Source organism: Pan paniscus, chromosome 19, assembly GCF_029289425.2.
Source record: "Pan paniscus chromosome 19, NHGRI_mPanPan1-v2.0_pri, whole genome shotgun sequence".
NCBI classification, from domain to species: domain Eukaryota; kingdom Metazoa; phylum Chordata; class Mammalia; order Primates; family Hominidae; genus Pan; species Pan paniscus.
Window position 1 is genome coordinate 17,385,296 of NC_073268.2, and position 26,328 is coordinate 17,411,623.

Genomic DNA, 26,328 nt, shown 5'->3' on the forward strand with positions numbered 1-26,328 from the left:
ATAGGGCTCTCTGATCCCTCATGTGAGTTGTGTGTGTGCTGGGCACACACAGAGGCCAGCACCAGGGGGCACTGTCCTCTCCCTTCCCCCTCACCCATGCAGGGGTGAACTATTTCTTTCACACCATCTCCTGATCCTCCCCCTCACCTCCCATCCACAGTGTGCTTTTGCTGTCTGTGGGGGGAAGGGAGAGTTCGGCTCCTGCAACACCCACAAGGCCAAGGGCCCCGTGAAAGGGGAGGGGCGAGATCATTATTCAGTCAGCCTGGCCACCTTCTCACCTCTGGGCTGGAGGCCTGGCATGGGCATCCCTTCAAAGTGACATGGCCCCCTGCCTCTCGCCTCATTGGCTGCCTCCAGCTGCTCTACCCCAGGGGACTTGGCTCCACTGTTGCATTGACCTTTGAGGCTCCAAATGAGGTTTCATCTCAGTCTCCCCACCAAGAAGTCCTGCAGGCCTCTTGCTCAAGGGAGGAACGGGTAGAAGGACCACAGCTGTTTCTTCCCACCCCCTCTCTGCCCTGGCCCATAAGGCCAGAAGAAGAAAAGCAGGAAGACAGGACAGGTGAGAGGAGGTGCGGAGAGGTAGCCTTTCCTCCCTGTACTCTTCCACCTCAGATCCCTCAACGCAGGCTGTGGCCTGGGGACATGTGTGTTCTCACGCCTGGACCCACCCTCATCCCTCCTGCCTGGAGCCTTCTGCCACCCACTCCCCACCCACAGTGGGTCTCTCTGCTCATCTCTCTGCCTCTGTTCCCAAGGCCAGGCCAAGCTCCCAGATCCCTCTAGGGATCTGCTGTGGGGAACATCCAGGGGACAGGATCCCTCAGTTCTTCTTTGGAAATGTGTCCGCAGGAAGTTCTACCTAAAGTTTAACCGAAGGTTCCTTCTACTGCAGCCAGTGCCCAGCACCTCCCAGGCTGGAAGTTGGGTCTTCTTCCCACTCCAGCCAACGCTCTCCTTCAGGTGAAGCTGGATCAGGTGGAGAAACAACCCAGCTCCAAAAACGAAAACAAAAGTCTTTGTTCATCCCCTACCCTCCCTGCCCACCCCTGTCCCCAGCCACCACAGAAACCCACAGGGCATTGGAGCCTTCATCCCAAAATGAGTCAGGGCCCTTCAGAGGGTTGAACTGGGGTGCAAGAATTTCCCTTCATGCCAAGCACGGGTTCTATCTAATAGCAATCTCCACCCAGCCTCCTTGGGCCAAGGAGCAGGTCGGCCTCCCCACTGGGAGGGGTCCAACCACCTGTGGAAGCTCGGCTGGCCTGGATGCGCCTTTCGCCCTGGCCTCCTCTAACACCAAATTTCACTCCCCCTGCTTGACACTAAGGGAGGATCTGCACAGAGTGCCTAAGTGTGGAGTTGGGTGCAAGAAGTGCTCAGGCCTGCTGAACTGGGCTCCGTGCCTGCCTCACAGTCTGCCCTCCACACCCACCTTCCAAGGAAGCAACGGAAATAGAAACTTCCCCCTAGGTCTGAGGCCCCAGGTACCCTCACAGGGTACCAAGAGGCCAGCTCCAAATCTCCTGGCTCGTTCTTTCCACCCTCACACTCAAGGGAACAAGAAGACTTTCCCAGAGAGGAAGGAAGTGCTTAGGTGTCCCAGGGCCAAAGAAGATGCCTAGGAGGGCAGCAGTAGCCCAGCTGACCCCATGGAGAGCCTGCTCCCCCACCCCTGCCCCCTGCGCTGCATATATTTTCTCCCCCTAAAATAGCATCTCTGGAGGGAGGAGTGGGGGAGTTCTCAGTTCACTGTTCTCTCCTTCCCACAGTGCGTTCACAGCTCTCTCGCTGTCTCTCACGACCTGGTTTCCCTGCCAGGCCCTTCTGCTCTGCCTCCACCTCGCCCTGCCAGGTGCCAGGACCTCTTGGCCAGAGAGGGGGCCTGCTCTCCATGGCCCATCATTTCCCACTTCCAAGCCGTGACTGTCACACCATTCCCTCCCCTCTTTGGGACAGAAGTAAATTCAATCCACACAGTTTGAGCATCAAATGTGTCTGTGAGTCTGTGCCGCAGTCACTGGGGCAGGGGATAGAAGTGTCGCGCTGCCACGGTCCTGATCCTTTTCTTCCAGGATCCCATTGCCTGACACTCAGAGGCCTCTAACAGAGCTGGGAGTCCCTGGGGTTGCGGGGACGGGGGTCTACCTTTGCCCCACCACACAGCCACAGTCTCACACCGGACCCGGATTTACCTCATGCCATTTTTAGAATCTCATCGCAAGCTCTTCTGCTCTATTGTGTGGCCTATTTCCCATGTAGAATGGTCCACTGAGTTGGTCCCAGATTGGCAGGGGAGGTTCAGACCTTGGCCCTGGGAAATGCCCAGTCTGATGGGGAAGGCAGGACACAGACTGAGAACACTGGCAGAGACAACTCCCCAGTTAGGTAGAGCTGTGGTCATTACCGCTGCCAGAGGGGCACCAGGGAGAGGGTTCCCAGAGGAAAAGACAGTGGGGAAGGCTCTAAGAGGGAAAGGTCAGGGCTCAGGTGTTTGGGGTTGAGGGAAGTGGGAAGCTAGAAAGAGGTGTCTGCCCAACCTGGAGAGGGATGAGCCACAGCAGGTGCATTTCCCCTGCCCAGGGCCCTGCTGTGGGGCTGACCTCCTGTCCCCTGCACCGTGGGAGTGTTGGAGGCAAGGAAAGGGAACCTCAAAGTCCCCCTCAAGGGAACCGCCTCCCCCCTTGTTATTTCTGGCTCCATTTTCTTGGTCAAGAAGGGTGTCAGTGGTAATGCAAATTAGGAGGTGTTTGAGGTGCTGGCCGACACCCATCCTGTCCCCTCAGCCCTCCCCCTCCCCCATGCCCACACTCACATAGCCGAATGGGACATCTGTGAGATGCGCCTGGTGACTCTGCCCTTGGCTGAATTGGCATTCAGGATGGGTGAAGCTGTGGGCTGAGACTGGGTTCTCAGGGGCATCTGCCTCTGCTCCAAGGAAGGGCAGGTGCGAGAGGGCCTCTAGCTGATGCCCAGGTTCCCCCTGTGCAGCCCCTTTGTGCCCTCAGCCCTGCCAGACCTCCCTGGTCATGACAGAGCCACATGGCATCTACATGGCATCTGCATGAACAGTGAATGCACAAACCAGTAAGTGCCTCAAGCCAGAGCCTTCTGTCCTGGGCTGCGGTGTAAAGGGCACGGCTGGAGGCTCCTGAACAGCATGGCTCACATGCTCACCAGGCTCCGGTGCAGCAGATGTGGGTTGGCTCTTAGAAGGCAACCAGGGGGCGCAGCCTTGAGCACTGAGAATGTCTCTGGGGTCAAAACAGAGAAAGTGGAGGAAGTGCAGGAATAGGGGCAGGTGCTGGAGGATTTCACACATTTTCCCCACATTACCTGGCCGCTGCCTCAGACACCTCGCCCGCCCCTTCCCAGCTAGGATGCCCAGCCCTTGTGGTTCATCCTTATATCTGACCTCTGTTCTTCCTGTGGCCGCCAAAGTTGGTCTGTTCTTGTCCTTGCTGAGGGAGAGATGGGACTGGGGGAACTGTCCGGCTTTCCCTACTCAGACGTCACTGAGTGAGCCCCCCACCCACTCCATTCTTCATTAGTCCTAATCAGCTGGGTAAGGTGTTTCTGATTAACACGGCTGACTCACCCACACACCCCTCCCCTTGTTAGGATCCGATGCTCCCAACATACACTCTCCCGCACACATGTGCACGTACATGCACCACCAGCTGCTGAAAGGAGCTGTTGCTGCACTCAGCTGATCTCCTGACACAGCCTGCATGGGGACCCAGGCCAGGGGCAGGGGTCTCCATGGCCTAGTAGCACTGGCTGGGGAAACCCTGTGGGGAGAAGGGGCATAGCCGGAGAGACTGTGGGACACTGGCCTTTAATACAGCATGTGGCGATGCGCCCGAGGGTGGCTTGTTCCCTGTGAAGTTGTCTTCCCCCACCCCTGCATGTCTGGCTTTGGGAGAGTGAGTGGGTCCCCCACGTGTGTCTTTCCAGCCTCGACAGAGGTCTTCCCTCCCTCCCCCTTGCTCCTGCCGCAGTTTTCCCACCCTCTTCCCCTTTCCAGGAGCCTAGAGACCCCTTTGCCTCTGCATTTTCTCAGCCCCAGTGCCCTGCCTCCCTGTCTCCACAGAGTAATGCATATCAAGTGTCCTTCCATGATCACAGCCCTTGAGAGAAGGACTGGCAGGGCTCCCTAGCCCTTCCCCATCTCCCCACACCATGTCCTCTCCTTTTGGTGGCAGGGGTGAGAGGGAGGATTAGAGGAAAGGCTGGGGCACGCTAGCTTTCTCTCCTTCCCAGCCTTCCCTCCCAGCCCCCAGCAACTTTCCGCCCTGCACCTGAGCCGTCTCCCAGGTCCCTAGAAATCAAGGAGACAAGCTGCCAGAACCTGCGCCCTGTGTCCCCACACTCCCCCTCACCCTGGTGACAGGGGAATGTCCAGGTTGCAGGACACCTGGGTTCCCTCCCACCTTCAGACATACTCAAGGACCAGCAATGGTTACCTGGGTCATCCCCCTGCCTCTATGCTCTCATTCCCAGCCATCCTTTGTGCCTTTTCTCAACAGCAGGATTTCTCTTTGCCTCATGTGTCCCTAAACCACCCTTATTCATTCATGCACATCTCCTAAGTGCTTCCAAAGATCCAAATGGCACCCAGGTCCAGAAACTCGGGTGCTGCCTTCCTCCATGGAGGTGGAGAAATAGCAGGGGGCACTACACGGGCACCCATGTGCCAAAGGTTCCAGAACCTTCTTTCCCAGGGCTGTGAACCCATGTCACATAGGGAAGGCTGGTCAAACTTCTCCTGGCACTCAGGACTTGGCTGCAGGCGCAACTGAGCTTGGATGAACTTTGAGAGGGCAGCATAGTTGTTAACTGCAACAGAGAACCCAGGGCAGCTGGGAAGTCTTCCCATGGGGGTCTGGACTTTGGCACTGAATGGGAAGGCACATTTGCCCTGGGTCTAGAGCTGAACCTGACACCTTCAATGAGCAATTGCCTTTGTCCCCTTTTTGTTTTTAAGTGAACCATTGACCAAAAATGGCCACATGGAAGAGAAAGGCACCCAGTTGATGAACAAGTCACTGAAGCACTTTTTGCAGACACAGGGCACAGCCCCGGCTGGGGCAGAAGTCATGGGTTCATGACCCAGCTCTGACTTTTCAGGCTGTGGGACTTCCGAGGCAGCTGCTGAGCCTGGAACCCAGCCCCTCCCCTGTTCTTAGACCCGTGAGGACATGGAACACGGATGTTCTTCCTCTTTGAGGCCCCAGCCTGGTTCCTGACAAGCAGAAATCATTTGATGAATACATAACTGTTACTGATAAACCCCAAGGCTTTAGAACCTCGACTGGCCAGACCTACTGGGTGGGAAATTCAAGAGGCCTGCTCAGGGCTGGGTGACTGCTTTGTATCTATCTGTTCTAATGACTGCCGCGCCACAAGTCATCTGCAACCACTTACACGTCTGCACCTCCAGAACCGCTCTGAATGTGGGTGCCCCATGCATCCCCTACTGGCCCAGTGTCTACCTCCCATGGTCACAGTCCCTTGAGACACACTTTCCAAGACCTCCTGCTACCAAGGGCTCTACCCGTTCCCCCGCCCTGCCCCCAGCCACAGAGGGCAGAGATTGAGCACAGATGGAACAGGTAAGTTTTATTTGGACTTTCAACTTGTTCAGAGAGCACAGGGGCCCCTGCCTCCCCTCTCCAGGCCCCCTTCCCCATTTCCGCTCCCTGGGGACGCTCAGGGTACAATGATGTGTCCTTGGCCCCTTCCCCGCCTGACATACCCCTTCACTCCCCTGCTCTATAGAGGGGAGGGGTGCAGGGAGGTGGGGCCTGGAAGAGTTGGATAAGAGCAGGACATGCGCTGTCGGTAGCGGCCACTGCTCCCCACCCGGAGCTGAGACCTGGGAGAGGCGCGCAGTGGAGCAGGGTGGATTCATTGTGGGGTGGCAGGCTTTCGCCGTAGAAGGCTCCCCACCTCAGCCCTGGGGACCCCCTGGCCTCCTGCTTACCCGTCCTTCTGAGGGTACAACTCTGAGGTAGATTTCACAGAGGAAATGTAGGTGGGTGGGTGGAGTGTGGGAAGGGGTTAGCTCTTTTGAAGTTGATCTCCACAGCACCCTGGGCCCGTTCTCAGGTTCTGGCCTGGGAGGCAGGGGCTGATGACACCCACCCAGCTAACAGAGGCTGAGTCACACAAGGGCTCCAGGGCACCTGTGGTGTCAGGGGCTCCAGTGGAAGAAGGGTTGAGGGGTCATCTGCCTTGACGATCTGTGCCTCAGTGCCAGGGGCGCCAGGAGGGCATGGGCCTGGGAGGCTGGCAGACAGTCCCCTGGCCATAGGGGCATGCTGTAGGGCCCTGGCCCTCAGAGAAGCCTCTTTAGGCTAGATCTTCCCAGTCCTCCAGGATCCTCCCTCTCCTCTCCTCTCCTCCCCTCCCCTCCCTATTCCCCAGAGTGGGCAGAACAGGGAAAGGAGGACAGGACTGGCCTGCAGGGAACCACAAGAAACAAGATGCCTCCCTCCCCCAGTGGGGGCCCATGCCATGAGCCCTAGGCTGGCCACAGGATGGAGGAACTGGGGTCAGTGCACAGAGCAGGCTCTGGTACCCCAAAGACAGCCTGTGGGTGCTCCCCAGACAGAGCCCCGTCTGAGAAAGATGGACATTTGGGGAGGGGTGCAGGAGCTCCTGGAGTCCTCTAACACCTTCCCCCCACCCCAGGCCCAAGCACTGGACACCTTCTTGGATCCAACCCTGTTTAAGAACAGAAAGGCAGAGGGAGAGGCCTGGGAGGGGTATGCCGTCCCCATCCCAGCCCAAGTCCCCACCTCCTAAGCAGAAACCAGGAGCATGGGGGGAGCCTCGGCTGACCTCCCAGGAAGAGCCAGAGCTGAGTGGTGCCTGGAACAGGGAAGATGGCCCACACGTTGACTCGGTAGCAAGTGGAGGTATCTGGGGGTCGCAAGGGCAGGGACCCCCCACGAGATTCATGCAGCATTCAAAGTGAGTGTTTGGGGGTGATAGGAGAGGACGGAGAAACAGCCAGTGGGTGGGGCTGGTGCCCTAGATCTTGCTGTTCTCCAGGTGGGAGTCAATGTGTTTGATGAGGGCATCATCCGGGTACCCGACAGGGAAACCCAGCTGGCAGAGGGGGCAGCTGCGGATGTCGGAGCCCACCGTCTCCATCAGCAACTGTCGAGAGAGAAGGAAGTCACTTATGGTCCCCAGCCCCTACCCATGGTCCCCACATCCCAGCCTGCCCTGTCCCAGGACCCAGGGCAGGGAGGGCTGTGGCATGCAGGAGGGGTCCAGCCACCCTTTCTTCAGCACCGTCCTCCCCCACACCAGCTCAGTGTCCACCCCCCTGCCCAGGGACAGGGTCCCCAGGAGGCAGGTATGAGAGAGTCACTGCTAAGCTTGCCAGGGCATCTGTGGTAATGAGAGAAGCCAAGACCCAGACATGCCCCCAGAGTGACTAAGACACAGCTCCTGGATAACTCAAAGCAATGTACGATCCTAAACAAGGTACAACCCCAAAATAATTTTCTGTCTGGCTTTGGAGTATATTTTGGTCTTTCCAGGTTACAATGGGTGGCTCTGACATTCAGGGAACTCATTATTTCAGTGAAATGATTGAGCCCTGAGATAGGCTTCTGTCTTTCAGGACAGACAGAAAAGGGCAAGGGCTCTGAGGCCTGAAGAAGGGAGCTGGATAAACAGTCCTGTTCCTGTGTTGGCTGGTGGCCTGCTATGGGTCAGTAGCCACCATCACCACAGCCAATATAATAGCAGATGCTTGAGCCAGGCACTGTGCTGACCACTTTAGGCTCACTGCCTGCTTCTTAAGAACCCTGTAAGGTAGTCAGATACTATAATCATTGTCCCCATTTTGCAGATGAGAATATTGAGGATCAGAGAGGATAAGTAACTTGCACAAGGTCCCACAGCTATTAAGCGGTGGAGTTTGGAATCAAAGGCAGAACTGTCACTCACTCCAAAATCCATATCCTTATCCAAGGAAATGAACGAAATCTTAATGGGGCAGGCCCCAATTTCTGGTGACAGAAGACCACGGGAAAGGGAGGTGAAAGGACCTAGACTGTGGCCCGGGGTCCAAGGAGGGTGAATAGTTTGTGCGCTGACACCCGAAGGGGGCAAGGCCCTCAATGGAGCGTGAGGCGCTGGGGTCTCAATCTCAAGGCCCGGTCCGGGGTGGGCGGAACGCGGGCGCCCCACTCACGTTGATGGACGGCCAGGACTGCGCGTGCTCGGCGTGGGCGTAGGCGGTGGCGGCGGGCGACTCGGGGATGGGGAAGCCCGCGCAGAAGGAGGCGCAGCGGATGGTGCCCACCTCCGGGCTGGGCGGGCTGGTGGGCACAGCCCACTCGTCCTCCTCCGACGGCTGCTTCTCGAAGCGCAGCCGGATGCCCTCGAAGGCGCGCCGCGGGCTGAGGGGCCTGCCGGGGCCGTAGAGCTCGCTGCCGTAGGCCCGGGGCTTGGGGAGAGTGGCCGCTTCGGCCTGCAGCCAGGGCGGGGAGGCGCCCGCGTAGGCCGCGCCCTCCGCCAGCTCAGAGTAGCTGCGGCGGCCCTGGAAGCCGGCCTTCACGTGGTGGCTGGGCGGCTTGGCGTAGGCGCGCTCGGCCAGCGTCCTCTCGCCCGGCGGGGGCGGCGGCGGTGGCCGGGGCTGCGGGGCCGGGCAGCTGGGGGGCACCGGGGAACGGCGCTGCGGGCTGGGGGACTGGCACGGCGGCGGCACCGGCGAGCGGCGCTGCGGGACGGGCGACGGGCAGGAGGGTGAGGCCGGAGAGCGGCGCTGCTGCGGCGAGGGGCACGGGGGCACGGGAGAGCGGCGCTGGGGGACGGGGGACTGGCACGGGGGGCACGGGGGAGCCGCTCGGGCAGGCGGGGAGGGGGAGGGGCACTGGGGGGCCGGGGAGTGGCGTTGTGACAGCGGCGAGTGCCTCTGGCCTGGAAGAGAAACCGGGACGGGGTGGGGGGACAAAGGTGCAGAGAGAAGACCTCAGAACTGGAGCGCCAGGGGCTTGCCCGGACCCATGCCCACCAACTCCAGGCCACAGGAAAGGAAATAAAGGGTGGTCCCCATGACCAAGATGGTTGCCATGGCTACCCGCTCCTTCCCGGGTCCCGCGGCTGCCTCCCCCTGCCCTGCCCCATCTCACCGCCACTCCGGGCCTGCTCCTGCAACAGAGTCCTCAAGATTCTCCCCTGTAGGGAACTCAACTCCCGAAGCCGGCCCAGCTCCTCCGTCAGCTCGGTGTAGGCCAGCGCCAAATTCACCCTGAAGTCAGAGGGCAGTGGGGAAGACGAGAAGGGCAGTGGGTCTACCGTCCCAGCTGTGGAGGAAGAACTGGCTCTACCCCAGCATCTGGCCCCACCATGCTCCCTCCCACCCGCAGGGCCCTCCTACCCCAACTGCAGAAATCCTCCCTACCTTTAAGGTCCAGCTCAAAAGCCACCTCTTCCAGGGAGACTCCCTCTGCATCCTGAGACCCATTCCCTGGGCTAGGGCAGTGGTTCCCAGCCTAAGTGCAGGGACAGGGAGCAGAGAGATTCCAAGGGCTCCCTGAATCCCTGCATCAGGCACTGTCCGTGGCCTGAACACAGCTCATACAGGTATGTGTGAATGTTTTTCTAATCTGTGCAAAAGCTGTGATGATGAATTAAAGCACGGATTCATCAAAAAGCTGTACTGAATTTATAGTAGCTTCTGTCACTGTGAATTTTCTCAAGCAATGCATACTAAAAGTGTTATAATCTGTGTACTGGGAGTGGGATCCATGAAGAGTCCTCACCTTTGAAAAGGCTGGGGACCCTGCCGCATGGAATAGCTCGTTCCATAAGTGAAGATGGTTTCCTGGCTGGTGGAGGTGCTAACTGATCAACTTAACCCCAAGCCAGCCCAATTCCATGTCCACTGCACCTGGCTCGACCTCAAAGCTGCCTCTGGGCTCTTTTCACCTTTGCCCCTCCCAGGACCTCCTTGCTGTACAACTCCACCAGGGCCTTAATACTGAGATCTTTGTGAACAGCTGCTGTACACTGCACACTTGCAGCGAGTGCCAGTCACACCAGGCACTTCTCAAAGGCTGTCTTGTTCTAGAACTTTATGGGGAGTTTCTTGATGGTGAGGATTACGTCATTGTATTTATATTCCCACCACCTTGTCCAGGGCCTGGAACCCAGCAGATGTTCAGTAAGTGGATAATGCATTTGAGCCTCTCCCTCCATTTTTCTTTCTCCTTCCCTTTCTTCCTCCCTGCTTCCTGTTCAGGCATCTTGGGCACCCACCCTCATGGAGCTGGAACAGACTTGGCAAGGAACCTCACCCACTTCCTTTATCTCTAGGTCACTTGCAACCCAGAACCATGGAAGGTCATCACTCCACTGCTCTCTGCTTTCTCCCACTGTGGCCTGCACGGCCCCAGGAGCCCTCCCTGACCTCATGGGAAGCTCTGCCATGCCCTTGGGCCCTGCCTTCATCACTGTTCTGAGTGTGGACAGAGCCTTGAATCTCCCTGAAGGCAGAGATTTAGGTTTCTTTGGCTCTCCCCACCTCCAGCTCCAGAAGGGACTCGGGGAACTTAGTGGAAGATGGAGCTGGGAGAAAATACCAGGTGTCACTCCACACAGATCTCTTCCCAGGGGAGGTCTTGTCCCAGGACAACGGGGCTCAAGTTCTTAAGCCTGGAGGGCCCTGTCCCCATCCCATAGTGATGGACATGTGGATGGGAGAGTGTGAAGACAGGTGTGAGGCCAGGCTGATGAATGAGGAAAGGCGTGAATGAGCGTAGGGGTGTGTGTGCGTGTGTGTGTGTGTGTGTGTCTAAGTCTAACCCTAAAGGAGAGGAGGGGAAGTCGTGAGGTTAGGGCTTCAGAGGGCAGGAAAAGAGAGGTGGAGAGGGTAGATAATGACTAGGCTCCCTGCTGTCGCTCACTGGCTGTCTCTTACTAATCCTGGGGCAGAAACTGCCCCTCCCACAAGACTATTTTTAACCCACTTGGGCCAAAGCCAAATTACTGCAAATGGGCCAGGTCTCTGGGAGACAGCCCTCTTCTTAGGGAGGGAGTCCTCGCCACCCATCTGATGGTGAGCAGGGCTGGGCAGGCAGAGAGGAAGGAGTCCCAGAAGCTGCTGCTGAGACCCTGCAGCCTCCATCCCATCACATCTCAGCCCTTGTTTTTGTTAAATGTGTCCTGTGCCCCCTCACCCTCAGCTCATGGGTCTGTGGGAAGAAATGGCATCTCCCCCATCAGACTGGGAGGTCCAAGTGTGTCCCACGTCAAATTGGGGACTCCCCAAGGGAAGGCTTCCCCTTCAGACTGAGGACATCTGTGGGCAGGAGCTGTGTGTCCCCCATCAGACTGGCGGTTTTTGGAGTGCAGGATCGTGCTATCTCCTTGGCAGCAGGGGAAGGAGAGGGCTCTGGGCAGGGCACAGACAGAGTGTGGTCCTCTGTCCACATAGCCAAAGCGTCTCTCACCATCCACTTTCACTGCTGTATCTCAGGTGACAGATACAGGTCGTCGTCTTCACACCCCGCCTCAGAGATTTCACCTGCCACACTCAGTTCCCAGGTCCCTGTCACTCCCCTGCTTGCCTCCCTCCCCTTGTCAGGAGCTACCCCAGTTTCTACCACCCAGCCCCTGGCATCCTTCTCACAGTGAAACAGACAGGGTGGCTGAAAATGGAAGGAAGAAGCCCTGGCCCACAATGCCCAGCCCCTCTCCCAGCTCTGCCACCTGGGGCCTGAGGCAGGTGGGTTCTGTCCACCCAGAACTTCAGGCAACCCTCACAAAGACTGCTAAGTCCCCGGCAAGGTGATTGACTTGACCTCCTCCTGATGCCCCATGGCCTTTTGGGACCTCCCCCTTCATTGGGTGTCTCCATCTCAAGATGCACAGGCCTGGGCCGCTGAAGATGCTAACGACCTGAATGACTCACTGAAAACACTGCCAATTCAGTGGAAAAAAAAATCTCAACTTCACAACACAACCAAGAGTTGCACACGTGCACCGAAATACACATTCCATTTCCTGGCTTCCTGGCCCACACCTGAGCGCTTTTTCACCATCATGACTGCTTGGGAAGAATGGGTCAGGTAAGTGGCAGCAGATGGCTGCATTTGGATGCTGCTTTATTGCTTACATGACAGGAGAAAGTTCTGAGTCTTTCAAAACCTGGGAGGCACCCAGAGAGAAAAGAATCGGATGATCTGTTTGAGTGCTCACCCCGGGGCCAGGCACTCTGCTGAGAGCTTTATTCATCTCCACAACAACCGTACGGCATTGCCACTGTTACCTTCATTTTATAGATGAGAAAACTGAGGCTTACAGAGGTTAAGTTACTTGACCAAAATCATAAAGCCTACTAGCAATGGAGTTGCTGGGATGGGAGCTCTGCCCCCTAGACTCCAAAGTCCAGGCTACTGACCATCATGCTATAACGTCCCCCAAAGAAGCGGGAAGGAGGGGAGAGGAAAGGCAAGGCAGCAACAGAAGGGAAAGACGAAGAGGAGGAGGGGGCTGGGGACCTTGGCAGTGGCCTGGAAGCCCTGAGAATCACCACCCCTTCCCTGGGGGTGATAGGAAGGTGCTAGACACATGTGGAAGTGAAAAATCAGAGCGATTAAGAGGCTGGCTCAAGGTCACAGAGTGGCAGTGGCACACAGCAGATTCAAACACAGGTTCTTGGCACCTCAGCCTGCCAAGCTGGCAACTTCGGAGGAGCCAGAGAGCAAATGGCAGAGCTGGCAGGAAGGAGGGCCCCCTGGGCTGCAAATATTCCACCCTTCGTATCCTTTCATTCAGTCTTTCCACGAATAATTCACGGATCTCACACACTTTTCTGGAAACAATAAAGCTGGGGACTGCCTTGAGGACAGGATTAAAGGAGCCAGGGTCAGACTAGGAGTGGGGTTGATGTAGCACGTGGCCAAGATTGTGGACAGAGCTGAAGGTCAGGATCAGGGATAGGGTTAGAGTCAGGGACGGGAGCAGTAAAAGGGTTAGGATTAGGGTTAGGTTTAGAGCTGTCCATGTGGTCAGAATCATCGTCTGATTCAGAATTGGGAGGAAAACAGAAATCCAACCTTCCAGGGCCCTTCCATCCTTGCTCGAAGCTGCCCCCAGCTGCCCCAGCCACCTCACCCCTGTGGGATAATTTAGGGACCAAACTTTCCACCACCCACAGGCACACCCAGCATCAGTCTTCCCGCCCGACCCTCGGGGAGGGGACCACAGGCACCGGGCCGTGGAGCGGACTTGAGGTTGCGGGCCGGCGGGGAGGAGGAAGTTGCTTTGCAACAACCCAGTGCTCCACCACTTCCTTTCGGGCGCCTTGAGCCCCTTCTCTCTCCTCGACCAGCTATGACTGGTGGGGTCCCCAGAGCCTGGCTCTTCATGGCAGCCCCTGCCACGAATCCACCAGAGCTGACAACCCGGGTCTAGAAAGCTTCCCAGATGAAGCTGATTGGAGCAGCTCAGGGGTAGGCCTGGAAACCAGGGTTCCCACATAGGTGGGGTGCCCAGAGATCCCAGTTTGCCTAGGACTGTCCCAGTTCACACTAGTTGCCCCAGCATAATTATTAATAGTGCCCCCTTTCACTTTCAGAAGTAATCCAGTCTGGTCAACAAATCACACGGTCGCCCCTCATATAAGGGCTTTCTACCTGAAGAAGAACCTGAACCAGAAACACACTGCAGAGGTGCCATCACCCCATCTGCTCAGGACCCTCTTGGCATCTGCACTGAACTTCTTACTGAACTCTCAGATTACTTCACTTCCCTGCACCTCAGTTTGCTCATCTGTAAAAGGGGGACAATACCTACATCACATTTGTGAGAATGAAATGAGATTTTGTAGGTAAATCACCTCGCATAGTGTCTGGCATGGACAAAAAAAAAAAAAAAAAAAATTCAGGGGAGTGCCTAGCAGACAGGTGGAGAAAGGGGGAAACTTGTTTTGAGCCTTTTTTTGGAGACAGCAGCCTAGTGGCTTTGGTTTAAGGAGGGAAGATGGGCGTTTCCCATCGAGGGAGGGGGCGCTGGCACGAGCTGCTCCCCACCCTGCTGGCAGGCAAAGCACCAAGGACTGGGGCTGAAAGCCCACGCATCCCTCAGACCCACCTAGCCTCTGGGAGCCCCCGAGGCTACAAGTGCTCAGGGGTTAACTCCTGTGAGTGCAGCGCGGATGCCCTGGCCGAAGGAGACTTGAAAGAAAGGAAGTAGGGAGGGTGAGAAGCGTGAAGGGGGAGGCCCTGGGCCTGCTGGTTCTGGGGCATGAGGCTACGCTCAGGGTATGCGGGGGTCTCCGACTTCCGTCCTGACCCACCCCACGCTGCCCTTGACCTCCGTGCAGAGTTTCCATCCTCTCTCTCGAGTTCACACTTCTTCCCACCACTAACCGCAGCCCACGCAGAGGCTTGTGGGTGGAGAGAGGGGTGGGGGGGGAGGTGGTGCGGAAAAGGGCCCGGGCTGCAGCGCTGAGCCCCCAACGTTGGGAAGAAAGAAAGGCCTATAGTTTTTTCCTCATCGCCCATACTGAGTCCCCATCTTCTCCCAGATGGACCCCGCACAGATGAGCCTACCCTCCCTTCCCGGGCCCTTATTCCCCTCACAGACCCCCTGTCCCTTCGGAGCCCTCATCCCCTTCAAGAAGTCCCCCCCCCCATTTCCCCTCCCCCTCAGCACGGCCATACCCTCCAAAAGGCCCCACTCTGGAACCCCAGGCTGGGGAGCTGGGCCCAGAGAGAAGGGGGTTGTGGGTGCTGCGCCTTCCACCTGGGCTGGGAACCCCCCAAGGGTCAGGGTCTTTACCTCCCTGTGCATCCTCAGGAGCAGGGTGGGCTCTGCTCCCACCGCCTCCCTCATCACTGCCTTTGGCCTCTGCGTGACCCCCAGTGGCTCTTCCTCTGGGGCAATTTGTCTCCCTGGGCTCTGTCCCCAGGAGCTGGGCAAACCAAACCATGGGTTTCCCAGGGGGTCAGACCTGGAGGGTAGTAGTCTGCCTCGGTCTGGTCTGGGTGTCTGTTTTCGTGGGAACGTTAATGGCCAGAACTTGTGGGCCAGGGGCTGGCAGGGAAGGAACTGGGAAACCCTGGGGCTGGGGCTAGGATCCAGGGAAGGGAATTAATAGAGATGGGGGTGGGGACGGTTAACCTTGAGGACTCCCGCAATAAAACTGGCTGCCCCGGAGGTGTCTAGACCAAGACAGGTGGGCATACATACATACAGAGTTCACCATACAGAAGACTCCCGCCTAAGAGTGGGCTGGACTCAGGAATTGTGTGTACCCCTCTTCAGCCTTCATATCCTGGTCCTCCTCACCCCAATCACACCCCAAACCTGGGTCATCCAGCCTCGACACTCACTCCACTCCCAGAAAAGCCTACTTGTAAAATTCCCACCAGCCTGGAAAGTCAGGTGGAAACAGAAGGAAGAGGGGCACTAGTGGGGGAAGAGGAGCTGAAAGCAAGTGACTGAGGCTTCCTTGGGTGGAAGGACAGGGGAGGGAGCACTCGGGAAGCAGCCTATTACCAAAAGGAGCTGAGTTTATAAGAAAATAAAACTACCGGGGGAGTGAGGACTTCCTCTGAGAATTAACGCTCGCCAAACTAGGGCTGTCCAGAGATGCTCGCTCGGCCTGAAAGGAAGCGTGTGGCTGGGCAGCAGAGCCTGGCTGGCTCCAGATGCAGAGATCTGGGAGGCTGGAGGCAGAGCCTAATCACAGGGAAGGAGGGGAGGAGCCAGGAGGTGGCCTCCAGTAAGCCTGTGGGGCCAGCCCCCAAGCAGAGGCCAGCTCCCTCCAGCCAAAGGGCCTGAGAAGGGCAGGAGCCTTGAGAGAGAGAGGGAAGGGGCTGCTCTTGCCAGAATGGGCAGCGTGGATGATACGGCCTCCTAGCCCCTTATAGGGTGGGCTTCCTTTCACTCACACAATACAACCTTGGCCCCTGGGAGCCCTGCCCCTTCTCTGCTTCTACCCACCGCCTCACCTTCCTCTCCCATCTCTCAGCAATGACTGGCCCCTGAGCCCGTGAGGGAAACTGGATCCAGAGAGGTAGAGTCCAAGTCAGTAAAGAAAGGCCCCTGGGATTCAAAACCTGAAGAGCCAGACTCCAGCCCCACCAAAATGTTCTCCCTTGGAGTTCTACGAATTCAGGGAGATTCACTGCTGGTCTGGTAAGAGGGGACTGGGTTCAGTGACCCATGAAGGGCCCTACATCATGACTTCTGGGGCAAGCTAGGATTGGAGAGTGTGAGTGTGTGTGTGTGTCTGTGTGTGTCTGTGTGTTCCAGGTCTGGGCACATGGGCTACGATGGGCCCCAAGCTCCAGCCACAAGCTAGGGTGGACCCTCTCCACAAAGGCCTAGCTGAGGGGTCCCACCCACCAGTCCCACAAACTGGGTTCTCACCACCTCCCCAGCTATCACAGCTCCACCCAAGCCCTCACTCTTAGGTGGGGAGGTAGGCGAGGGGTATCCCCAGTTGGCCAGAAGCTGGGAGGCAGATAAGGAAGAAGCCTCCTGGGCAGGAGACCTCCGGAGCCCCGGAGCTGGGTATGCTGTGCGGTGGAGGGTTAGTTCCTGCCCCTCTCTGGGCCTCAGTCTTCTCCTCCAATTAGAGTAGGGAGTCTGTGCCACACAGCTCATCTTAGGGGAGAGGACTTAGGCGGAAAGAGGTTTGAGCTCTATTTCTCAGAAAGTGGGAGAGGGTGAGTTCAGTGCGGATGTGAAAGGCACCAGGTTCCACTGTTGCCGGGTGGCTGCTCACCCCTCCCTTGCTGTCCAGTGCCCCTCTGGAGGCCCCAGCACTGGGCCCCCCACCAACACAGCTCCCTTGCCGCTCTCTGCTGCCCCTTTCTTGGTAGGATTCCAAGGGAGTACCCCAGCAGAGCAGATTCTAACTCCCCACCCCACGGCTGTGTGAACCCATGGAAACCTCTCCTGTCTCTAAGCCTCAGGCTTCTCTCTCCTGAGATCAGCAGACAAGGCCCAACAAATCCCGAGAAACACCACCTCCCTCTTCCTCACTAGGGAGGGGAGGGTGAACCCAACTGGCTGGGCCTTGTCACTGGAATAGAAAATGGGGCCCTACGGAGGCCCAAAAGCTCAGCAGGGGACGTTACACTGGACACAGCGACAAAGCAGCCGAGTAAGTGTCACTTAGCCCTGGCATCTCCAGAAGAGATGGGTTTGGGCCCCAGAGGAAAGCAAAGGGAATGTCCCAGATCCCAAACACTCAAGAACCCCACCTCCCGGGAGTCGAGACCAGCCTGACCAACATGGAGAAACCCCATCTCTACTAAAAATACAAAAAAAAAAAAAGGGCTGGGCGCAGTGGCTCACTCCTGTAATCCCAGCACTTTGGGAGGCCGAGGCGGGCAGATCACAAGGTCAGGAGATCGAGACCATCCTGGCTAACGCAGTGAAACCCCATCTCTACTAAAAATACAAAAAAAAATTAGCCAGGCGTAGTGGCGGGCGCCTGTAGTCCTAGCTACTCAGGAGGCTGAGGCAGGAGAATGGCGTGAACCGGGACGCGGAGCTTGCAGTGAGCCGAGATTGCGCCACTGCACTCAAGCCTGGGTGACAGAGCAACACTCCGTCTCAAAAAAAAAAAAAATTAGCTAGGCATGGTGGTGCATGCCTGTAATCCCAGCTACTCGGGAGGCTGAGGCAGGAGAATTGCTTGAACCCGAGAGGCAGAGGTTGCGGTGAGCCAAGATCACGCCATTGCACTCCAGCCTGGGCAACAAGAGCGAAACTCCATCTCAAAAAAAAAAAAAAAGAACCCCACCTCCTTCCTATGAAGGATGCACGCAGAGCAACAGCAGCCCAGACACCACACCCCTGAGGGCTGGGAGGGGAGGTCTCCCAAATATCACGGAGGGACGAAAGGCAAACCTAGAGGGACCAGGGTTACCAGTGTGACTTACTGATCATCCCCAACTCTTTTCACCCACGCCATGTCTCGCTCCGACTGGTTGGAGGCCAGATCCTAAGGAAGAAGATGAAGAGGTCAGAGCCCAAGCTCACCCCTGCCAGGGCCCTTGTCTACAGTTCCCTGGGCCAGTCTGCACACAGTGGGGAAGGCCCAGCCCTGGACCTCCAGAAGCTGTTCCAGGCCCCTGCATTTACCTGGGCCCGGGTCTCCTGCAGCTGCTTCAGCTCCCCCTGCAGCCGCTCGCACTCGGCCTGGAGCTGCTCCTCCCGGAGCTGAGCCCCCCGGGCCTCTCCCTGCGCGGCCTCCAAAGCCTCTTCTAGCCGCCGCCGCTCCAGGTCACTCACACTGGGTGTGGGGCCCGGCCAGCCTGCTGTCGGTGGACAGGACAACGTCAGGCGAGCTCAGCTGCCTCCTCCAGCTCCCAGAGCCAGAGTGAAACAGGAGGATGCAGCATAGGGACTCCAAGAGAGAAGCCAGGACAGCTAGCCAAGGAGGGATGACTGCGACAAGGGCAGTGAGGAAAGATGGGCTGAGCCGCATTTCTAATTTTCCTGGAGGCCAGGAAAAAAATAAGATGGGCTCTTGAAGGCTTTACTGGCCAGACTCAAGTCTAGAGCATCTGCAAGGGCCTCTCCTAGTCACAGCCAGAGACGGGGCGGGGGGACTCTGGGTGGGGGCGCCCTCTGCTGGCAGGCACAGGAATTGCAATGAGGTGATCAGGAATGCCCGAGTTAGAAGGGGAGAAATTAGGGTAACAGTGGGTGAGGTGAGGGGACAGCAGGTAAGGGAGGATGGGATGATTATGGAGAAATAGATTATATTACAAATGGGATGGTAAGTAAGTGCGAGGTGTCTAGGAATGTTGAAATGGGGGTTGGGGACTAGGAGGTAAGTCGGGGTCACTGAGATCTCACCATGACTCAAGCCAGATCCCCCTCTCAGTGCCAGGTAGTGCAGGTCTAAATCAGTGCAGGGCGGGGCGGGGGCTGGCGGTGGGCTCAGGTTGGAGAAGGCTGCATCCCGGAGGCCTTGCTGTTGCCGCAGCTGCTGCTCCAAACCACAGATCTGACGCAGGTGCGTCTCCACCAGGGCCCTCTGGAGAGAGAGACAGAGGGGAGGGTCTGCACAGGCCCAGGACTTCCCCATGTCTGGAGAGTCATCACCCCAGACTACAGCAGAGGCCCCAGGTCACACATCCCAAGCCCACTCTCCAAGTGGCTGTGAGTGCAAAGTCTCCTCTCAGCCACCGCAATGCAGCTGTTGCGGGCTGTTGCCCCTGGCGAGGTCAAGTTAATGCCCCTGCTCTGTCATTAACACACAGGGAGACTTAAAAGAACACTCAGCCCCCTGTTTGGAGGCCAACCCCCCTCAGGAGCATCAGAACTTCCATTTGCACACATGACAAGAGCTTCTGGACTTCACCCACCTGATCCATAAAATGGGGATAACAGTCCCACACTCACCTCTTAGGGTTGTTTTGAGAATTAAAATGAGCTAGTGTATGCCAGGTGAAAAGAACAGTGCCTGGCACACCCCAAGTGCCACATAAATATCTATGATTATGAAGGCAAAGCATCTATACATGAATGCCCCATCACCCTCACCACAACCTGGTGAGGGTGTTAATATTTGCCCCACTTTTCAGAGGAGGGATGGAGGCTAAGTGACTTAACTGAGGTCATAGCTTAGGGTTGGCTGAGACCATGTCTCCTGATTTTTTTTTTTTTTTTTTTTTTTTTTTTTTTTTTTTTTTGGAGACAGGGTCTGGCTATGTCACCCAGGCTGGAGTGCAGTGGCTTGATCTTGGCTCACCAAAGCTTCGATCTCCTGGGCTAAAGCGATCCTCCCACCTCAGCCTCCTGAGTAGCTGGGACCACAGGTGTGCACCACCACACCTGGCTAACTTCTTTTTTGTATTTTTTGTAGAGATGGGGTTTCACTATGTTGCCCAGGCTGGTCTCAAACTCCTTAACCTCCCAAAGTGCTGGGATTATAGGCGTGAGCCACCATACCTGGCCTGTCTCTTGATTTTGACCTGCTCACCGGCACAGCCATACCCTGACTCGGAAGCACACCCAAGCACAGGCCCATCCTAGCAGTCACACACTCCTGGTCACCTCTGCCCTCACCCTCACAGCCTCCCAAGGGCAGTGCTCACAGGCACAGGGTCACCCCAGCGTGAGAGCCAGGGCAGTGCTCACAGGCACAGGGTCACCCCAGCGTGAGAGCCAGGCATACACACAGAGACAGAGGTTCCCACGGGGCCACTGCATGGCCAGGATGCACACAGACACCGCAACATGGATAGCACATGCAGTCTCCCTCACAAGGGCAAATGGGCGGGCACTCACAGATACACATGGACACAAGCAGGGCACAAACAAGTGATGTGTGACACATGGGACTGCACTGTCACAGGCTGGAATCCTCACACACAGAACTAAATGCACACATGCACACACACAACCAGCTACACATCCTCAAGCACCCCCGGCTCCCCAGGCCTCACCATCTCCCTCAGCTCTGTCTCCAAGTCACTCTTCTCCACGCAGAGTTTCTCGTAGGCCTGGATCATCTCTCCAAGCTGTTCTTCCTGCTCCTTGTTCTTCTGTAACTGGATGAGGCCCAGAGGGCCCCACCGCAGAGTCAGTCCCACACTGGACTTGGAGTTGGAGAGCTCCCTGCACCTCCCCACCCCCACTCCCAGCACCCTATGGAGGGGCAGGAGGAGCTGCAGCTGGGCTTAGGGAGGACCTGGCCATCTCTAATCAAAGGGCAGAGGCCAGATGCTGGGGGGTGTGGAGGGAAGGGTATCAGAAACAGACTGGAGCAAGATGCTCAGGGGGGTGCGCCCAGCCTGGTAGGCTCACCTCATGCTGGAACTGGTTGAGCCGTTGCTGCAGGCTGACCTTCTCCACCTCCAGCAGGGAGCCATCCTTGATTTCATACAGAGAAAAGCCATGCTCCTCTCCAAAGTCACTGATCAGTGGGTACTGCGGGTGGGGTGGGGCTTCAGGAGAGTGGATTCCCGGGTGCCCAGCCCAGGCCTCAGCCTGGCTGTGCCCCTAACCCCACAACCTGCCTCAGACCTTTGACCCTCCTTCTCCTTGGCTAGTGGGATCCCAATTCCCATGGGTCTGCAGCCATCTCCCACCCACCGGATCTGTTTTAGATCCCAGATCCAGCCCTTCTGAAGCCAACAGGAGACAGTTCGCATCCGGAACAGCCACGTCTCTCATGGGAGACCCTCAAGTTCCCAAGAGTCTGCACGGTGACCCCTCTTTTGGATCCCTGGTATCTACCAGATTCCCAGTCCCCCTCCCCATCCCATACACTCTATCAGGCGCCCTCCTCTCCAAGTTCTGACCTTGATCTCGTAGACTTTGAGGCGGCGTCGGAGGGTGGCGTTCTCCCTCTCCAGGCCCCCCAGCCGTTCCTTGATGTCTCCGTAAGCAGTGATGAGGGCAAAGTGGGAGGCGGAGCACATGTCGCCCCCAAGCGAGGGGTCTCCGGGACCGTCCAGCCACACCTCACTGGGCCCCAGGGCCTCCTGCGTCAGGATGCTGATGTCGTCCTCGAACATGGACTCCATGGTGAGGGCCGGGCCGCGGCCCACACGGGGCCTCCTAGGAGAGCAGGAGTAACCGTGGACAGGGCCGTCTGTCTAGGGTTTGTCCCTGGTACCCCTCTCCCTGGCTCTGCACTCCCTGGGGCCGGCTAAGATGCAACCCAGAAACTTCCTGCCCCGAGTTCAGCAGGGACTCCCATGGCCCCTTCCCAGACTCCTCAGCCCCATCCTCTCTGCCGCCTTGGGGAAAAGGGGCTGGAACCAGGTGAAGACCCCGCTGCCAGGGTGTTGACAAGTAGGGACAAGTAAGCCAGGCCGGCAGCAGGGGCAGGCTCCTGCCAGAACCCAGGGAGACCTGTGGATGGGAGAGGGCTGCCTTCCCAGCCGGGCCCGGCCCATTCCTCCGCGCTTCTCCACCCCAGGCCTTACTTCCCCAAATACCTTGCCGCCAAGCTCCTCAGCCTAGGCCTCTGGCACCCCAGCTCCTCCCCAAGGAAGGCCCAGAGCTGCGCGAGGGTTGGCCCCTCCACAGTCGGCACGCCCTCGGCTGCACCCCCGCCCAACTTCCCCGCTTCCTCCCGCAGGATCCCAGAGTTCAGGAAAAGGAAGCGCCTCCCCCGGGCGCACCGGGGCTGTGGCAGCGGTCCAGGACCCCTTGGCCCCTGACCTGGGACCCACAGGAAGTCCTTGGCTGAGTGTTACGGGGCGCAAACTGGGGAAGGGGACCCAGGTGGAAGGGGACGCGAACGAATTCCCAAGGCCGTCTCAGGGTGCCCGCGCACCGGGAAATGGGGAACCCTACGAGGGGACAGGAATGACTCAGGCTCCCGAAAGCAGGAGTAGGCAGTGAGGGGGTGCGTGTGTACTTCTCTCGGGCCTGGTTATGAATGTGTGTCTGGGGTTGGCGTATGGGGGGAGTGTGCGTCTGTGAATGAGTGTAGGTGTGTCAGTCAATGAGTGCCTTCGGGGTCGCAGGGGCGTCGGGACGGAGTGGGGCAGCGACCAGGAGGCTGGTGTGTGCACGCGTGCGTGAGCGCGTGGGCAGGGTGGCACGTTCGGGCCGCGTGTCACGTGAGACGCGAGGGGACTGTCCGAGGTGTGTGCGCGCGCTGGAGCGTTATGTGCACCCCGGAGAGGGGGCTCGGCAGGGAGCTGTGAGTTCAGACAGCGGGGCCCCCAGGTCGGGCTGCAGGAGCTTGGGGTGCAAAGGGCTCCGGCGCAGGCTCCAATTCAATCCACCCCCCCCCCCTCCGCCACCCACAGGCCCATCTAAGTGCCAGGGAAACGCGAGTGACTGGGTCTGAGTAAGGAGTGTGTGCGCGCGTTTGTAGGGCCGGCCCCACCTTTAACCCTCTCCTTCCCACGCCATCCCCTCCCCCCAGCTCCGGGCGCCAGCGCTTACCACACCCCCCCAGACCCCCGCCCGCCCCTCTGCGCCCACCCCGCTGGCGGGGCTCTGCCCCCGAGGCCGCCCCACAAATGCCTCCTTCCTCCGCATTCCTCTCTGGGCCCAGCGCCCGGGTGAGCGCAATGGAAGGCGGCTGGGGAAGGGGTGAGTGCCTCTGTCTGCCCGGGCCCCTCCTGCGGCCCCTTTAAGAGCCGCCCTTTAAACCCCTTTCGCTCGGCCGACAGAAATTGTCGCCCCTCCCCTCTCGGGGGCCGAGACCACGCAGCCCCCTCCCCCACAACCGGCCGAGCCCTGGGCCCCCGGACACCCTCTGGGGGCCGGGGAAGGGGCTCCGGGAGTGGCGCGGCCTGAGGAACGGCGGCGGAGGGGGACGCGAGGGGATGAGCGCGGCCGACACCGGACCCCTTCCCTCCCAGCCATCCCGTGCGGCTGCCAGCCGCCCTCCTGCCGCCTCCTCCTGCCTACCCCGCGACCCCTGGGGCCCGGCCCGGGCGCCGCTCCCCTCCCCCAGCCCTAGCCCCAGCCGGGGACTCACAGCTGCTGCCGGTTCCTGCTTGTAATCGCAGCTTACCCCCTCCGCCTGCTCCCTCCCCAAACGGGCACCAGTGCCCCCACCCCCCTGGTACCGCGCTCTGCTCCTCGCCCTGTCGCCGCCGCCGGGTCTCTCCCCACCCCCCACCCCTCCCCCCAACCCCCTCCCTCCCGTCCGCCCCGCTCCTCCTCCGCCGCCGCCGCCTCCTCCGCCTCCTCCCCGGCTGCTCCAGGTTTCTCCAGCTGGGAAGGCGCCCCGGACCCCGCCGCTGCCACCACCACGTGGCGAGAGGCGGCGGCCCCCACGGTGCGGCCCTTCCTGGCAGCGCGCCCGGAGCCCACCGGCTCCCTGCGGCGCCAGCGGCCCGCGCTGGCGCCCCCTCCCCGACGCCTCCCGGCGCAGTGTGGCGTGGTGGCGTGTGTTGGGGGCGTCTGCGGTCAGTGCAGGGGCCCGGCTGATGCTTTGGTTGTTTTGGTTGTTTAGTTATGGGCTGTATATTTGGGGAGGAAGTGGGGCTATTTATTTGGATTTTTTTTTTTTTTTTTTTTTTTTTTTTGGTCTTTGCGCTTTTGAGAAGGAAATCATTAGACCTGCTCTTCGTTGCTCTTGGTAAAAGGGGCATTGCTGCGATAAATACATTGAACATAGGGTACAGAGAGATTAGAGTTAAAGCTGTAACTTCTTTGGAAGTGAGAGTAAACTAAGGAGGTCAAAGATTCATTCATGAAGAAGGACAGCCATCCCCCTCCCCACACACCACTCCCCGGCCACCCTCAAGTACCCACAGGTCAGGGAAATGAAGAAACAACAGATGTCACCCTGTGCACAAAGATTATTTGAGCACCTGCTAAACTGCTGGGCAAGAGAAAAGTTTTTTGCTACTTTCCTGCTGTGTGACCTTGGGCAAGTTACCTTAACCTTTCTAAGCTGGAGATCATGCCCCACCTAAGCACTCTCATGGAGGAAGAATGGGGATCAGAACTAAATACAGCAGCCTGCGAATGCTCAGGAAGTGTTAACGATGTCATTTTGAGTATTGCCTGGTGGATTAAATAATGGGGACAGAGGCATGGTCAGCCTAGCTGCAGGTAGAGAATGATCAGGGGAACCCTGGAGCACTCTGGCTGAAGAGCATCCTCTGTGGACAGGGAGGCAAAGCCCGGAAGCAGGGGATAAGCTGGGCGGGGGCTTTTGGCAGATTCAGCCTTAGCTGCGAAGACTGCTGGGAACCTGAGCCTACCTTTTTGGCTCCTGAGGTGGGATGGGGGTGGGAATCTCCGAGGGGGAGGATGGAAGGAAAAGGTTTCTTGCTCTCTCTGAGCTTTGAAAAGCAGCAGCTGCCATCTTTCCTCACTGCTGGGAGAAAATTGGACTGAGAGGTGAGCTTCTACCAGGAGGGCCAGCCAGAGCTCTAGACTCGTTCTCTTCATAGAAGGGGGGATTCTCAGTGGCTTCCTTCCTCCTCCTCCTGCTGGGTTCCCTTTCAGTCTTTCCTGCCAGCACTGGCTCCCGTTTGTAGTCCAGAACAGGAAGGCAGGTCAGCCACTTGTTCTCTGAGGCACTAGCTTTCTCTGAACCATGTGGGATGACCCATCTACCCTCTAGATATGAAGGCAAACCAGTGGGGACATCTGTCACCCCACTAATCCCAAGGGCTAGGCAGATGTTCCTTTCCCTAGTACTCCCCAAGATCTCTTCTGAAGCAAGGGACCAGGCAAAAGATTGGAGGCTAGACTAGGAGGTGTAGGGTTGTCTCTGGGACCCTCGGTGACCTTGGACTTGGCCACAAACAGGACCCATAAGACCAACTGGCAAGCCCTCCCTCACTGCAAAAAGGGGTCCCAGGACCCTCTAAGCACACACTGTCTGGGATGAGTCATCAGCCCCTGCTGCTGCTTGGATGCTCAGGGCCTAATTGAGTCACCTGGAGGGTGCAGCCAAATGGTTCTATCCTTGGTTCTAGGTGGTTGGTGGCAAAAGTCCATTAGGCCTGGTTTAGGTGCCCTAAAATCCTCCCCCTCCTCCAATCTGGACCTGATCTCATTGCATTCTCCATTTCTAGTTCTGCTGCTCATACCAGGCAGTTCTGAGAGCAGAGATTATATCCCATCCATCCTTGTATTCTAAGGTGCCCTGAGGGTTGGTACCTGCTCGTTGTATATTTATTCGGCAAAGATTTCTTGAACATCTATTATGTGCTGGGTGCTGAGAATACAGTGCTGAACATGTCTCTGACAGGTATACATGTCTCTTGCTCTCTTGGAGCTTGCAGTATGGTAGAGAAGTCAGAAAAATAAAAAGATGAATAAGTAAAACCACTAGAAATTGTGATAAAGGGCCAGGCACAGTGGCTCATGCCTGTAATCCCAGCACTTTGTGGGGCTGAGGCAGGCAGATCACCTGAGGTCAGGACTTTGAGACCAGCCTGACCAACATGGTGAAACCCGTCTCTACTAAACATGCAAAAATTAGGCAGGCATGACGGTGGGTCCCTGTAATCCCAGCTACTCGGGAGGCTGAGGCAGAAGAATTGCTTGAACCCAGGAGGTGGAGGTTGCAGTGAACCGAGGTGACCCCATTGCACTCCAGCCTGGGTGACAAGAGCGAAACTCCATCTCAAAAAAAAGAAAGAAGGAAAGAAGGAAGGAAGGAAATTGTGATAAAGGATAAAAAGAAACACCAAGGGGCAGTACTAGAGAAGAATGGGAGGATGGGATCTGCTTCACAGTATTCAGAGAAGGTCTCCTTGATGAGCTCTTACAATTTTTTTTTTTTTTAAAAGACAGGGTCTTTCTCTGGCGCCCAGGCTGGAGTGCAGTGGTGCAATTTTGGCTCACTGCAGCTTCGCCCTCCTGGGCTAAGGTGATCCTCCCACCTCA

At 57.8% G+C, this 26,328-nt stretch overlaps 1 protein-coding gene across 6 annotated transcripts; it reads right to left on the minus strand.

Moving 5' to 3' along the window:
- Window positions 1–5,599: 5,599 nt before the first annotated feature.
- TBKBP1 (TBK1 binding protein 1) lies at window positions 5,600–23,592 on the minus strand. Of its 6 annotated transcripts, none has more exons than XM_034941541.4 (10): window positions 23,453–23,592; window positions 21,309–21,567; window positions 20,812–20,934; window positions 20,451–20,555; window positions 18,856–19,036; window positions 18,136–18,311; window positions 17,934–17,995; window positions 9,159–9,277; window positions 8,219–8,946; window positions 5,600–7,170 (listed from the first exon to the last, which is right to left on the minus strand). In XM_034941541.4, the coding sequence occupies exons 2-10, from the start codon at window positions 21,531–21,533 to the stop codon at window positions 7,042–7,044; spliced, it is 1,848 nt and encodes a 615-aa protein (XP_034797432.1). In that variant the 5' UTR covers window positions 21,534–21,567; window positions 23,453–23,592; the 3' UTR covers window positions 5,600–7,041. The 6 variants fall into 6 exon arrangements, with proteins under 6 accessions (XP_034797432.1, XP_034797434.1, XP_034797435.1 ...); XM_034941543.4 differs by having other exon boundaries at window positions 23,544–23,586; XM_034941544.4 differs by lacking the exon at window positions 23,453–23,592 and adding an exon at window positions 22,951–23,372.
- Between the last annotated feature and the right edge of the window lie 2,736 nt (window positions 23,593–26,328).

Bases quoted from the DNA above. Each gene is read 5' to 3' on its own strand.
- TBKBP1 (XM_034941541.4), bottom strand. From the start codon at position 21,533: ATGGAGTCCATGTTCGAGGACGACATCAGCATCCTGACGCAGGAGGCC. The intron at 20,935-21,308 runs GTCAGAACTTGG...CCCCACCCGCAG, and splicing joins TCAAAGTCTACGAGATCAAG to TACCCACTGATCAGTGACTT. The intron at 8,947-9,158 runs GTGAGATGGGGC...TTTCTCTTCCAG, and splicing joins GGAGCAGGCCCGGAGTGGCG to GCCAGAGGCACTCGCCGCTG.